Source organism: Myotis daubentonii, chromosome 2, assembly GCF_963259705.1.
Source record: "Myotis daubentonii chromosome 2, mMyoDau2.1, whole genome shotgun sequence".
NCBI lineage: Eukaryota > Metazoa > Chordata > Mammalia > Chiroptera > Vespertilionidae > Myotis > Myotis daubentonii.
The window spans coordinates 50,800,076-50,814,778 of record NC_081841.1 but is presented as its reverse complement, the minus strand read 5'-3'; the positions used below and the strand labels follow the sequence as shown (position 1 = coordinate 50,814,778).

Below are 14,703 nucleotides of genomic sequence, written 5' to 3'. Positions count from 1 at the left end.
ATATTTTTGAATTCTCAATCGAGTCCTAAGTCCTTCCCTCAACTGCTAGCTCAGCCTTCCTAGCCCTTAGTTCAGTGGTTCTCAACCTTCCCAATGCCGTGACCCTTTAATACAGTTCCTCATGCCCTGACCGCTTTGATTTCGTGGATAGAGCGTCAGCCTGTGGGCTAAAGGGTCCCAGGTTCAATTCCGTTCAAGGGCATGTACCTTGGTTGCGGGCACATCCCCAGTAGGGGGTGTGCAGGAGGCAGCTGATCGATGTTTCTAACTCTCTATCCCTCTCCCTTCCTCTCTTTAAGAAATCAATAAAATATATTAAAAAAAAATACAGTTCCTCATGTGGTGACCCCCAACCATAAAATTATTTTCGTTGCTACTTCATAACTGTAATTTTGCTACTGTTAATGAATCATAATGTAAATATCTGATATGCAGGATGTATTTTCATTGTTACAAATTGAACATAATTAAAGCATAGTGATTAATCACAAAAACAATATGTAATTATATATGTGTTTCCCATGGTCTTAGGCGACTCCTGTGAAAGGGTCGTTCGACCCCCAAAGGGGCCGCGACCCACAGGTTGAGAACCGCTGGTCCTTTAAGATCTTTCCTGATTCAAACTCCAGGGTCTGAGCTGATGAGCAATGAGCCACAGACATCTCGCTTAGGTCTTTCTGGCATGCCATGAGGAGGAGATGGAGGTCAAGCTCCCTGTGCAGCTTCCCCAGACGCAGGCCTGCTTCTTCGGCCCTGGTCACTCAGCAGTAGAATGCAGACAGGCCTGCTGTCACCAGCCATAGACCGCAGGTTCTGAACATTGTCTCAAGCCTGGAGTAAACTGGCCCGCTGCCCATGTTTGCCCATGGATCAAAGCTCAAACGGTTATGGTGTACAGAGCCTGGGGTGGGGCCCAACCGCATCTCCACTTTTGTTTAAGAACAGTTTGTTTTCTCTTCCTCAAAGGTACCCTTTACATTCTGCAGGCAAGTCTATAGACAGTTGGGTATTTACAGGAAGACCTGCTGGCATAACCGGTCTCATGGTTATAGACCATGAAACAGAAGGTGCTTCTCCATTTTGGGAAATTTCTTACAGCTAAGAATAAACTTGTTCACTCAGAATAGATTTTTGGGTCTCACAAAACCTGGAAAAACTCTTTCTTAGTGTCTGGTTGTTTATGGAAAATAGGACATCTAAGTCGAGGCTCAATTCATTTCAAATTTTAGCTTAATTAAAAAAAATACTGGTCTTTAAAAGTAAGGATTGTGTATAATTTGAACACTGGCTCAATAGCTTAGTTGATGAGACTCAGTGCTAATAAAGTTGACGTTGCAGATTCCTTCTCAAGAATGTGTTATTCTGGGTGCAGAGCTCGGTGGGCCCTGTGAGAGGGATCAGAACCTTTTGACTCAAGAGACCCAGAGGTCTCTTAAGCTGTATGTTCTCCCATTGAAAGAAGTTATCCCCTACGTATTCCCAGAGGGAAGGGTAAGGGAGGAAGTGCAAGGAGTTTTAGCTGGCCCCACTGCGTCCAGGACACCCAGTGCCAGGCTTCCTTGGCTGCGCCTGCTGGTGAATGTGGAGAGAAAACATGGCAGACTGCATGAGAGGGTGTGCACGATGGCACGCCCCTCCCCGTGCCTGCCAGCTGACCCTTCCTCTACAGACAGGGTAGGAGGTCTTGGGCTCTTTTATAGAGTGATCAGAATTATACTAGGAAGGCATCCAAACTCTCTTCTCATTATCTGCATCATTACTGCATTCTCAAAGCACTAACCTTTCCTCTACATGTAGAGCAATCTGTTTAAGATGTGAATATCCCCAAAATGCTTTCAAAATGTTTCACAGAAAGCTAGAGGAACGGTTATGGCTGTACAGAACTGGCCCAATCATTTACTGTGTGGCAAAGAAGTTTAATTTAATTACGTGGTATTTTGCACAAATTGGAAGGAGGGAATGACAGGCATTTTGTCGTGTTCTGGGGAATAGATGTCTTACATCCATACAAAATTTCCTCCTGATTTCACTACGTCTAAAAGCTAATAGTGCCCAAACCGGTTTGGCTCAGTGGATAGAGCGTCGGCCTGCGGACTGAAAGGTCCCAGGTTCGATTCCGGTCAAGGGCATGTACCTTGGTTGCAGGCACATCCCCAGTGGGGAGTGCGCAGGAGGCAACTGATCGATGTTTCTCTCTCATCGATGTTTCTAACTCCCTATCCCTCTTCCTTTCTCTCTGTAAAAAATCAATAAAATATATTTAAAAAAAAAAAAAAAAGCTAATAGTTAGCTGTTGCCTCCCCACACCACAGATACCCATATACACCCCCCCCCCCCCACTGGAGCCTTCATTAGACTAAGAAATGTACTTAAGATAGGAGACTAAAAGCATGTAGATGAAGTCATGCAAATTTGTTGGAAACATTGCTTTAAGTAGATGCTGATTAGCAGAGGTCCTGTAGGATCCCTCAGGTGGGAAAGACATGACAGTGTTTATGAACATCGATTATGTATATATTACCTCATTCATTCCCAAATATCCTGAAGTTATTATCTACATAAGACTGTATTTTGTTCAAAATGCTGTAGTAAGATTATTTCCATTTGGTTTAACATCTGCTCTCTTCTCCCAAAGAATTTCCTTTAGTTATGGAAATTTAACAGTCCAGGAAAAACTTAAAAAAGCTTTGTGGGTTTGTGAGTCAGTAGTTCTGAGTTTTAATTTACTGACTGAGAACTTTGATAAGGCACCTGGCATCCTGGTGAGTTAGTTTCTACATGAGAAAAAGGGTGAGGGAGGGGAGATGGAAAAACATCTTTCACGCTGGAAAAAAAATATATTGTAAAGATTTTAAAAAGTCTAACATTCTAATATTGGCAGTGTTTTAAACGAGACTGTGCCAAGTCCGAGCATGCCATGAAGGCATGGGCAGGATGTATGCCAGACCTACCATAATGGTAGAGATTTTTGGGCATTGACTACACTTCCTGTTGTCTGAATAGACATGGGGGCAATTACAGAAAAGTGGCCGAGAGCCCAGGACAGAGGAAATAAAGGGGAGGCACAGCCACAGCTACTTTGACTTGGCGTTATACCATGTTGCCATCCTCTTGTCTTTATGAAACTAGAAGGGCCCTTGGGCAGCTGCCAAATAAACCTTAAATAATATTAAGAAGGGTTTATGTGAAAAATGAATAGGAGTAATGGGAATTTGGTAGGTCTGGTTAGTTAGAAGTTTGTGGTTAGTCAGATATTTGAGCAGCCATCTGTAGACATACCTTGGAGATATTGTAGGTTTGGTTCCAGACCACCACAATATAGTGAGCTGTAATTTTTTGCTGATGGAAGATTTTGCCTTTATTTTGTAAAAAAAAAAAAAACACACATCATCTGTGAAGCACAATAAGACAAGGTATGCCTGTATGATTTGGGTATTAAAGAGGAAGGATGATTTTTCACTGGGGTGGGTGAAGGCTCCATTCAAGAGAGAGCCATTGTGGGTCAAGTGTAGAAGGTAGTAAGACATTAAAGAATTGTTAATGAAACACTCCTTGTGTGGGTGAAGGCTCATAAAAGCCTCTCTCCTGAGCTGGGGCATGTGCCAGCCTCAGGTAGATATGAGTGAGGCTGATTTTGCCACGATTAGCAGAGTTAGTTGAGAAAGAAAGGAAACGTGGTCTTATTGGTGGATCTGAGTCTGTAACTGAGTTACGGCTCAGCCGCAGTGAAGCAGTAAAGCGCCCCAGGGCGCACCAAATGCTGTGTATTCATTGAAGGTTCCTGTTTGTCTCTTCCAGCTTCTGCTTCCTGCTCCCGGTACCTAATCTCTGCTCCTGCCTTCCACTTTCCTCCTAATGTGAGCTCAACTTTCAGCTTTCTCTCAGGTTCTCCCTTCTAGTCACTGGGCTGCACCCCTCTCCTACAGAGTGCCCTCTCTCTGTGTGTACAGTGAAGGGGCGTTCTTTAACCTTCCATTCCACGTTAGCGGAATAATACCCATTTCCTCCTATAACATGGGAAATTTGTCTCCTGCTCTGTCTTTACTGACCAGAATAAATACTTATTTTTCTAAGCCAAGTGTTAAAAAAAAAAAAATACAGAATCCACCCTGCAGCTAAAAGATATTTTCAATCTGATAAATACATTTGTCCTATTACTTTCACATTATGTGACTTGTGAGATGTACCAGCTCTCTCCAGTGGCTTCAACTGTACTATTATACCGAATCATTCTGCATTTTAATGTATCTCCTGCTTGCTAGATAAGGGCCTAGTCCTTTTAGAGAAACCTAATTAAACTATTCAAGGACACCTCCACTTAAGTCCTATCTTGTTAGAAGTGTTCATAAGAAAAAAATAATTCGGAGCTCCAAATAATGCCTTCATTACTTCCAGTGGCATTCAACATCGTAACATTTGATCACATTTGAATACCTCCCTTATGCCTGGTTAACTAGGTTGTAGCCTGTGGCCTTTGATTCTTTAAGTTTTTCTTTTTAGGACTGTACCCTTAGGAATGGAGCGGGGGGGGGGGGGGGGGGCTGCGGTTGTTATTAAGGAGCCATTTCCACTCAGTTTTGCTCCTTCGTTCTTAAATACTTTGGTGCTATTTGGGAGTTTCCCACTAATTTTATTAAACTCCTTTTTACAGCTCTTCCCCTTTACTTCCATTTAATGCCCATTTTCTATTCTTGTTTCCTGTCCAAATCTGCTTGAAAAACCATCCCTACTTTTTGCTTTACCTCCTAGTGAATCCTGTGACAAGTGAACCAGCAGTGTGAAATTTTTATGGGTCTATTTTCAGTGTTTTTAAAATCAGAATTCTACCTTGCCCATACCTGGTTTGTTTGAAGCTTACCTTAACCATTCAGGTCCTGGACCTTGGAACTAATTTGCATTATTTATCACCGCACTGGTCTTGGCAGCAACGGGGCCACCCACGTGCCTGTGAGAGCCTCCTGGCCACCTTAACCTAAGCTGCTTCTGCATTTACTGGTTGAGGTGTTTCTGTTTGGGCCAGTGAAGGGTTACACACACTGAAGGACTTGGAACCCCCACCCCTAGTAGCCATGTAACCATTTTTTATTATGTAAAAACTTACAGTTTTAGAATTCTGGCTTTCATCAGTGCTTGAATACCATGTATTTTATGCTCTTTAGGATTGGGTTTTCCAGCTAGAACACCTGTGCTCGCCCCACCCTATTCCACACTTTACAAACAGTTCATGACTCTCAGTCGGTTATGACTTCCCACTTCCCATTTTGTTAGCTTTATTCTCCATTGGTGTTTTGTTTTTGTTTTTTAAGGTGTTAGAACTTATAGCTTTATTGGGCTATGCTTTCTTCTGGAGTCCTAATAAAATAGTTTGTGTCTCTTTTAAATTGTCCCACTTATGTGTCAGTTTTGACTTATTTTAAAAAGATTATGCCTCGTGAACTGAGCAAGTCAAGATTATAAGCAGAGGGAACTAAAAGATGCTTTATCAACGTGTCTTTTCCTAATTCCCAAAGCCAAATGCTCTTCCTCTCCTTGAAAATTTTCCCCTTCAGAATTTGTTCTTATAAAAGTCTGTCCTGTTTTTCCTTGGCACGTGAATGAAACAATCACACTTCTTTCTTCTTGTGTGTGATATTTTCTCCTAATTTCCTGTCTGCAGAAACATTTTGTATGTGCCATTTTGTGTGTGGTGGCCTGTCTAAGCCTTTCCCCGCAGCCCAGCCCTAGTCCCTCCCATCCTCAGTGGCTGCTACACTTAGGGCAGCCAGACAGTCTGGGAAGGGAATTCAGGACATCCTCTTGGCTTCAAAGAGTCAGCTGATACAATCACAGTGGACTTAGTGTTCCTGTGAGAATTAACAGGCCAGGTTAGGAAGCCCTTAGATAACAAAATAAATCTCAGCAGAGTGCTAACTCATCACTGCCTGTGCTAAGTGAAAGTTGTCCTTTTCCTTTTCCTAGAAGTTTCAGATACCTGCAAGAGAGACCTGTGTGGAATGTCAGAAGACAGTCTACCCGATGGAGCGTCTCTTGGCCAACCAGCAGGTGTTTCATGTCAGTTGCTTCCGTTGCTCCTATTGCAACAACAAACTTAGGTAAGTTAGACGGAAGCAAGCCATATCTCTGCATAGTTGGACCCCCTGGAAAGGAGTCTTTGGCTTTCAGAGGGCTGATACTGACAGCTATTGTGCTGATAGTGTGCTATTGAAGGCCCCTGGAAAAGTAAAAAGTACCCTTTAGTGACAAGTATTTCATATCCAACGGTTGCGGTGTTTGGAACTTCTTGGTACATTGATATATTAATTTACATGTTAGGACTGAAGCTTAAATAATAGAGTTGCAGGTAAGACTCCCTATGACCCAGTCAATAGAATGTTTTCCCTTTGTGTCAGAGAATCATAAAGTTAAGAAATTTTAGGAGGATAATTATCTAAGCTCTTGCTTCAAACTGTCCTGAGTACTGTATAAATGGTAATAGCAATAATCATAGACCCAGAAGAGCATGTATTTTTCTGTATGTTGCTTTGTTTTCGCTCTGAGAAAAATAGTCATTATGTGTATCATTTCTTCCAAGTAACTCAAAGTCTGGATGTAAATGTGGCCAATTGGGGGAATATTCCATATTAACTCACTGTAATTATAGAATCTAGAGAAGGACGAAGCCAGTATGTCACTTCCTCCAGCTTTCCTCCCAGAGCAAGCATCCCTTCTAAAATGCTCTTGAAAGATGTCCTGGCATCTGCATGACACTTCTTCGGGCTTGATGCCTCACGACAGCCAGTTCCAGTGTGAGATGGCTCTAGGTCGGCAACATTCCTTCCACTGAGCCAGTGTGTGCCTCTCTAACTTCTACTCATTGGTTTCCTTTTTTTCCACTTTATTTTTTTCCCCTCCAAAGCACCTTTTTCTGAATTTTCTGAATTTTTATAGTTCTTCTGATGAAAGGCTGCTGTCTTTATACCCCCTTTAAAATGTCTCACCCTGTGAGAGACACCAAATCTCCTAAAGGCCTGTCCAGCACTGACATTATTTTGGATGTGCATCCCGGCAACTGTGCACCGTTCTCCTATTAACTGTATTCAGTCGCTAGTACCTGTTGAGTCGCAGCTTTTTGCAGCACATTGTACCCATTCCTGTAGCGATGTGCTGTTAAATTATAACACAAATGGGAAATTAGGAGGAAGAAGATTCAACTTTTACAAAGGAATACCATTGTAAGTAGTTATAGGTTGTTAAATACTTAGGAAATATATGAGTGATCAGAGATAGGTGGGATTACCTAGGCAAGAGTTCCTGGATAAAGTTCTGTTTTTGTTTTTCTCACAGTTTTGACAAAGGGTAATGAAATCATTTGAAAATGAGAAAATGTACCAGGTAGAAAGATGTCTTGTGAAGGTTCAGGCCTGGAAGTGGGCGGGTTTTTTTTTTGTTTTTTTTTTAATAAGGATAATAAAACTGTTGTGCTTTAAAAGAGTAGAGAACCCAGCTGGTGTGGCTCAGTGGTTGAGCATCCACCTATGAGCCAGGAGGTTACAGTTCAGTTCCTGGTCAGGGCACATGCCCGGGTTGCTGGCTCAGTCCCCAGTAGGGGACATGCAGGAGGCAGCCGATCAATAGTTCTCTCTCATCATTGATGTTTCTATCTCTCTCCCCCTCTCCCTTCCTCTCTGAAATTAATTTTAAAAATATATTTTTAAAAAGAGTAGAGAAAAAACAAATAAATACACCTTATTGCTACAGAATAAAGATAAATAAATAAATAAATAAATAAAGTAGAGAATCCTAGGTGATTGATGTGTTTTTATATTTTTCTCACTTGTCATCTTCTGAAAATACTGCAATTGCCAGATTGCAGCCTGCTGTTGTAAATAAGAACATACAGATTTGTTAACTTCATGCTCTTTTTCTTTCAACAATAGTCTTGGAACATATGCATCACTACATGGGAGAATCTATTGCAAGCCTCACTTCAATCAACTCTTTAAATCTAAAGGCAACTATGATGAAGGCTTTGGGCACAGACCACACAAAGATCTGTGGGCAAGCAAAAATGAAAATGAAGAGACACTGGAGAGACCAGCCCAACTTCCAAATGCAGGGGAGACCCCTCAGAGCTCAGGGGTAGAAGATGCCCCCATTGCCAAGGTGGGTGTGCTGACCGCAAGCATGGAAGCCAAGGCCTCCTCTCAGCCAGAGAAAGAAGACAGGCCAGCTGAAACCAAGAAGTTAAGGATCGCCTGGCCGCCCCCCACTGAACTCGGCAGTTCAGGAAGTACATTGGAGGAAGGAATAAAAGTATCCAAGCCCAAATGGCCTCCTGAGGATGAAATCAGCAAGCCTGAAGCGCTGGAGGATGTAGATCTGGATCTGAAGAAGTTGAGGCGATCTTCTTCGCTGAAGGAAAGAAGCCGCCCATTCACTGTAGCAGCTTCATTTCGAACCCCTTCCGTCAAGAGCCCCAAATCCTTGTCCCCGCCTCTCAGGAAGGGCTGGAGCATGTCAGAGCAGAGTGAGGAGTTTGTAGGAGGAACAGCAGCAGGGAGGAAACAAGTGGAAAATGCCAATGCCTCTGAGAAGAATGGGAGTGTGGGAAAAACAACCTGGCAAAACCAGGAATCTAAAGGAGGGGAGGCAGGGAGGAGAAGTAAGGAAGTTTATAGTTTTGAGATGGGGAGTGAGAATCTTGTAGAAAATGGTGCAAACTTAGATGAAGATGATAGAAACCTTTCCAATCAGCAGTCTCCACTAGAACCCAAGTCTCCAAATTGGTCCAGCTTTGCAGATAATACCTCTCCTAAAGAATTCACTACTCAGAATCAGAAGTCCCAGGATGTGGGATTCTGGGAGGGAGACGTAGTCAAAGAGCTGTCTGTAGAGGAGCAGATAAAGAGAAATCGGTACTATGATGAGGATGAGGATGAGGATGAGGAATGATAAACTGCAGTGGTGCTGGGCCTTACCTTGTGCTAGTGTTAGTGAGCCACTGCCCTTTATCAGAGTGATGTATGTATACAGTTATCTTAGCATAAACTGTAATTTATGGGGAAGTAATTTTGGGAAACAGTTCTTGCTTCAAAAAAAAATAAAATCCCATACTGCAGCTTATCTCTAAATGCTAGAGATAACATTACCTAAATCCTCTATTTTAGCCATGATGATATACATAAGTGCGTTAAGGTCTTATAAAAATGGAGGGGAATGTTCCAACTGATATAGTCCAGACTCCACTGTGTTCCCCGAAGGCAATATGAAATATATAGATGATTAGTATAGTACATTGTTACTCTAAAAATTGAATCATTCAGAGGGATTTAGGGGCCTAAACAATATTACTGTCTGCACTTTAGTATAAAGGGCACAGTTTGTATATTTTTAAATGAATACCAATTTAATAATTTAGTATTCAACTGTTAAGAAATCAAATATATAGTCTTTTTTTAAAATTTTAGGTTAACTATCTTACTCAGATATATATGGGGGATTTGCTTTGCATCCTGCTCTTGAAACCACACCCTAACCTGGATTTATAACACAGCCATCTTTCTGAAACACCTTTTAAGCACCTTTGGTGCTTGGAGAGATCCACTGTCTTCCAAGTAAACTATAGTATTTGCCAATAAGTGTGACTATACCCCAAGTGATTGATTGCTTCTCTGGTGGTAGCTGTGGTTCTCATAATTTGCTAAAAGATACAATATTTTATTAAGATTTTTATATTACTGTTTGACATGTTTCATGTTACAGCAAAGTGAGTTTAAAGAAGGAATAACGGGGCGGGGGGTGGGGAGTGAACCGCCTTAATCCACTTGAGCTCAGACCCCCAAACCATATATTTCGCTTCAGATATTCCCTTTCTGGGACACTAATTTTTTAATTCCTATCAGCTCTGAAATGTATTGATTTTTATGGCAGACAGTATCCCCAGGGTGCAATTAAACCAATTATAGGCCTTTGTGTGTGTGTGGTGGGGGGAGAGGGGGAAGGGGGGGAGGTATGTTAAGTCGTTGGAACATTATAAACTTGAGTACATTTGTTGTACATAATTGATATTCCAAATTATATGTGGTGAAGGGAGTTGTTAAGCTATAGGCTTTTCTTTGTACTACATTTTTAGAAATTTAGCTCTAATATTTTTTAGAAATGTAAAATGTTCTGCTTTCTTACAGTCTTGCTTAGTCTGAAACATTTTTATTCAATAAAGCTTTAAATTTACATTTGAACTTTTCAATGTTCCTTTTTCATTATTTTTTTTTTTACGTTGTTACAGTCTCTCAGGACCTACTTTTACCTTAGTTTGGAAAGAAAAAGATCTGATGTGGGTTTAAGTGAAGTGCTATTAATATACCTCACCACTAGGTGGTGGTGTTGGGATGATTTTAGGGGCTTTCATCTTGAAGGGAGACAAATTTTTCTTGAAAATTGAAAGCCACTTGGCAAGAGAATTAATGTGTACATTCAAAATGCGCCATTTGTTTTACCAATTCAGAATACAATGGTGGGTTTTTATTGTTAATTGTATTCAACATTTAATAATTTACCTTAAAATTAGGCCTAAAATGCCAAATGAAATTTCCAAATGCCTCTGCTGAAAATGGACTTGTTTTCCACTCTGAGCAAAGGCATAGTTGGTTGTTTGATTTCCTTGCCTGCACAGGCAATCAACCCAATTGTTAAGGCACTTTTTTTTTTTACATATTTCATGAGCAATATGTTTTGTAACAGCCAAGAGGTTGAGAAATGGAACAAATGTGTTCCATGGGAAGTATGGATTTTCTTGGAGACAGGCATGCTTTTTGAGTCATCTGTTATGTTTTTCAGGTGTACTGTGCGTTTCAGGGTTTTGCCTGGTTTTCTAACTACTTTTTTCTCTTGCTCCACCATAAGTTAAAGTCAGTTAGAAAGCCTTGTTCACTGAACAGTTATCCAGAAGCTCTTGCTGACCTTCATAAAATATCCAATCCTGGCTTCAGTTTAGCTACCCTTACTGTGACACACTGCTACTCTAACTTATCTACATGATACAATATCTACTGACTTTATACAATAAAGTCTGAGTGCCTATGGCTGGCACTTATGGTTATCAGTTGAGTATGTCACCATATATCAGGTACATGGGGACTGAGAGTACACTTAGAACCCTCTTCTATGCCTTTCAAGGGGTAAGGTAGACATATTATAGGTAAAAGAGTAGAAACGAGGACTAGCTCCATAATCAATATAATAAAAGTGTCATTTAAGAGAATGACCAGGTAAACATTCTTAGAAAAACAAAAATGACAGCCAAATAAAAAGTGTTTATTGTTTATTCTCTCAGCTCTCCTGAATGAAGGCAACTTGTTTGGACTTGATATGCTGATGGTGGCAATAGGATGATGTTTCTTATTTGGTGAACTGGGAAAAAGAGACTCTTCAACACCATCTTGCTGGTGGGATCACTTCTGGCCAAAGCTTTCATTACATGTTTCATGAGCAGTATGTTTTGTAACAGCCAAGAGGTTGAGAAATGGAACAAATGTGTTTTGTACCATTTGGGGATAGAGCATATATATACCTGGTATATATTTAGGGTGTCCCAAAATTCACGCAAGAAGTAATTTTAATAGAAAACACGGTTTGTAATTAAAAATTTTAAATATTGATTCATAAAGTATACAGTATAGGATTATGTATGGAATAGCACATCGGGTAAATGGCCTCCACGGCTTTGCTGGCACATACGCAAAGCCGTGGTCTTCATTGGTCTTCATTGTCCCTGCTCCTGGGCCATAATTGGTACTTGGTAATGCTTATCAAATTGAAGGGATTGAAATCAAAGGGCAACAGATATTAGAATCTGATTCAATAAACCAAGTAAAATTAGGCTTTTATTTTTTGTTGTTGTTAATGCTCACGCAAAATTCAAATCTTGCGTGAATTTTGGGACACCCTATATATTTGTTTTTTAAGAGAGGGAGAGGGAAAGACACATACTGATGTGAGAAACATTAATTGGTTGCCTGCTGCACGCACCACCACTGGGGATCAAACCTGCAACCTGGGCATGTGCCCTGACTGGGAGTTGAACCTGCAACTCTTTAGTGCATGGGACTACGCTCAATCAACTGAGCCACAGGAGCTAGGGCTGGGGATAGCTCTTGAGACCAAGATCATTGTGTTTGTTCTTGCATGCCAAGTTAGCACGTTCTCTGTTCCTTGGGGCTCTGATTTGAATTACCATGGGATCATGGAGGATTTACTTCTTTTAAAATGTATCTTGAATACAGCTAGGGTAGTTACCATTAAGCTATTGTTGGGTTTGGAGAAAAATGGTTTCAGGCAGTGGTTCTCAGACCAGCAGCAAAGGCATCACCTATGAGTTTTTTAGAAATTAGAAATGTAAATTCATGGGCCCTACCCTGAACCTCCTGAATCAATCTCTGTGGATGGGGCTCAGGAAACTTTTAATGAACTCTCCATGTAGGGGATGGAACAAGCTAATGGCTGAGCTGGGGCGCGCTGAAGTTTGAGAACCACTGAGTTAAAGCAAACCTAATGTACTCCTTAGAATGGCTGGAGTTTTGTTTTTTCCTTTTCTCTCTTTGAAACCCTTTAACTGCTGCCATACTAGTTATAGTTACTTTATTTGTCCTTAGATAAGAGGTGGCGATTTAGATTTTTAACTTATTTTAAAACCATTCTAGTTAGCCACTGGCGGCGGAGAGTAGGCGGGTCCAGCTGAGATGAGGGGCGGGGTAGAGAGATGAGTACAGCCTGCCTGGGAGCGGGAACGGGAACAGCTTTGAGTTCCCTGGGCTGAGAAAAAGGAATGTCCCTGTTACCGAGCTAGACCCGAAGAAGCGTGGCCGAAACTGATAGCAACCAGCGTTGTGAGGCCAGTGGGGGTGGGGCCAGGGCCGGGTGGGGGGCGTGGCTCCGAGGCGGGGGCGGGGGCGGGGTTCGGGAAGGGGTGTGGCCAACCTGGAGGGCGGGGTCCACCACGAAGTCCGCGGAGTCCGCGGTGAGCGAGGTGGGCGGGGAGGCGAGAGGGGCGTCGGAGAGGCCGGGCTTCGCCGAGGAGGCTCGGCTTCGCGGAGGAGGCACGGGAAGGGTTGTGACCAGGCCTGAGACGTGCGGGGAACGAGAAGGGGCCGGAAGGGGGCGGCCACCGGCCCGGCCCCACCCCGGGGCCGCCTCCCCGCGGGTTCCGTTGGCTGTGGCGGCGGCTGAGGCTGTGGCGGCCGCGGGGCGGGCGTAAGATGGCGACAGCGGCGGCGGGCGCCCTGGGCCTGCTGTGGGGCTGGCTGTGGAGCGAGCGCTTCTGGATGCCCCAGAACGTGAGCTGGGCCGACCTCGAGGGGCCGGGCGACGGCTACGGCTACCCGCAGGCCCGGCACATCCTCTCGGTGTTCCCGTTGGCGGCAGGCGTATTCTCCGTGCGGTTGCTCTTCGAGCGGTGAGAGCCGGCGAGCGGGCGGCGCTGGGGCCGGGGGCGCGGGCCGGGGGCCGCCGAGGGCCGGAAGCAGAACCGCGGGGAGCGCCCGGAAGCAGGGGCTGCGGTGCTGGGGGCTCCTGGGCTCCGCGCGGGACGCGGATGCGCGGAGCGGGGCGAGGTGGCCAGGGAGCCTGGGCAAAGGCGGGGAACTTGGGGCGTGGACCACGCTGGAGTGAGAGCGAGGGGGACGCTGGGCCATTCAATTCCAGGTCCCGGAGGCTTTGGGGGGGCGGGGGGCGTCTTCCCAACCTCCAGGGGTTCTCCAGACGGGGAGGCAGGTGGGGTGTGAGCTGCGCCGGGAACCCGAAGCGAAGAACAGGCAAAGGGCCACGGGCACCCGAGCTAGTTGGGGCCATGCGAGCTGAAGGGTCGGCGCCAGAGCCGGACGCTCAGGCCAAAGGGGCGGGTTCATGGGGATCCAAGATTTGCGAGGATACTTCAGTTTCTGAGAGTTGAGGGGAGCTGGATCATTTAGGCCCCGAATGTTGGTTTGTCAGCTCTGGGACATGTGCTTGTGTTTCAATAAAATTCCGCCAGGGCCCGTGAGAGAGCAGGGTGTGGTGGAGCCCGAGGCGTCCAAAGGATGGAAAGCTGTCAGATTAGTTGCCGATGGGGCCTCGGAGGCCAGAGATGGAAGCGGGAGTGGCCATCCCCAGAGGATGGGGAGCCCGAGGGCTTCGGAGAGAAAACTGCTGCGCGGAGTCAAACGTCTGAGTTTAGCGGAGTCACAGCACACTTTGTTCGGCCACGTTTCTGGAAAAGTGATTGATTTCCCTTTCTTTGAGTGACTGGATTGTCTCTGTCTAAGTAAGATAAAGACATTCAGTGGGAACTTGGTGTGGTGATTTTATAAAGTGGACTTACGGCGCGGGTGATGTTGATCAAGTCTACTCAGCCTCTGGAAAGGAGACTTCTGCCCACTAGGTCCTGGTAGTGAGGTGGCACTTTGACACCCTTGGTTCATTTGAGCTCTATATAGTACACGGATGCCCGTCCTGGGATGCTACAGATAAAATAATCTGTTACTCTCTGAAAATTTAATGTTACCTGTTTTGGATTACTTGTTTGATTTTCCTACTACTTATGACACAAAAATCTTTCAAAAGTATTTATTATGTAGCTAGCTAGTCATTAATCCATTTATTCATTGTGTTTGTATATTATCATCAAAGTGTTCTGCCAGATTTCAAGTGCAAAATATGACGCTTTTTTTAAAAAAAATGTTTTTATTGATT

General features: G+C 43.8%; 2 protein-coding genes across 7 annotated transcripts in view; both read left to right on the top strand.

Annotated features, from left to right (window-relative positions):
* Nucleotides 1-10,217, top strand: part of LIMA1 (LIM domain and actin binding 1) — a 98,161-nt gene extending 87,944 nt beyond the window's left edge. For all 4 annotated transcript variants that reach the window (XM_059682842.1, XM_059682839.1, XM_059682841.1 and 1 more), the window contains exons 10-12: nucleotides 5,959-6,092; nucleotides 7,917-9,956; nucleotides 9,989-10,217. In XM_059682842.1, the coding sequence (XP_059538825.1) occupies nucleotides 5,959-6,092; nucleotides 7,917-8,931 (1,149 nt within the window). In that variant the 3' untranslated portion in view covers nucleotides 8,932-9,956; nucleotides 9,989-10,217. The remainder of the gene's footprint in view (nucleotides 1-5,958; nucleotides 6,093-7,916; nucleotides 9,957-9,988) is intronic.
* A 2,815-nt stretch (nucleotides 10,218-13,032) lies between these two features.
* CERS5 (ceramide synthase 5) overlaps nucleotides 13,033-14,703 on the top strand; it is a 36,510-nt gene continuing 34,839 nt past the window's right edge. The window contains exon 1 of one of the 3 annotated variants that reach the window (XM_059682913.1): nucleotides 13,033-13,429. In XM_059682913.1, coding sequence (XP_059538896.1) covers nucleotides 13,233-13,429 — 197 coding nt within the window. In that variant the 5' untranslated portion in view covers nucleotides 13,033-13,232. The remainder of the gene's footprint in view (nucleotides 13,430-14,703) is intronic. The other 2 variants (XM_059682912.1, XM_059682915.1) reach the window with 2 other exon arrangements.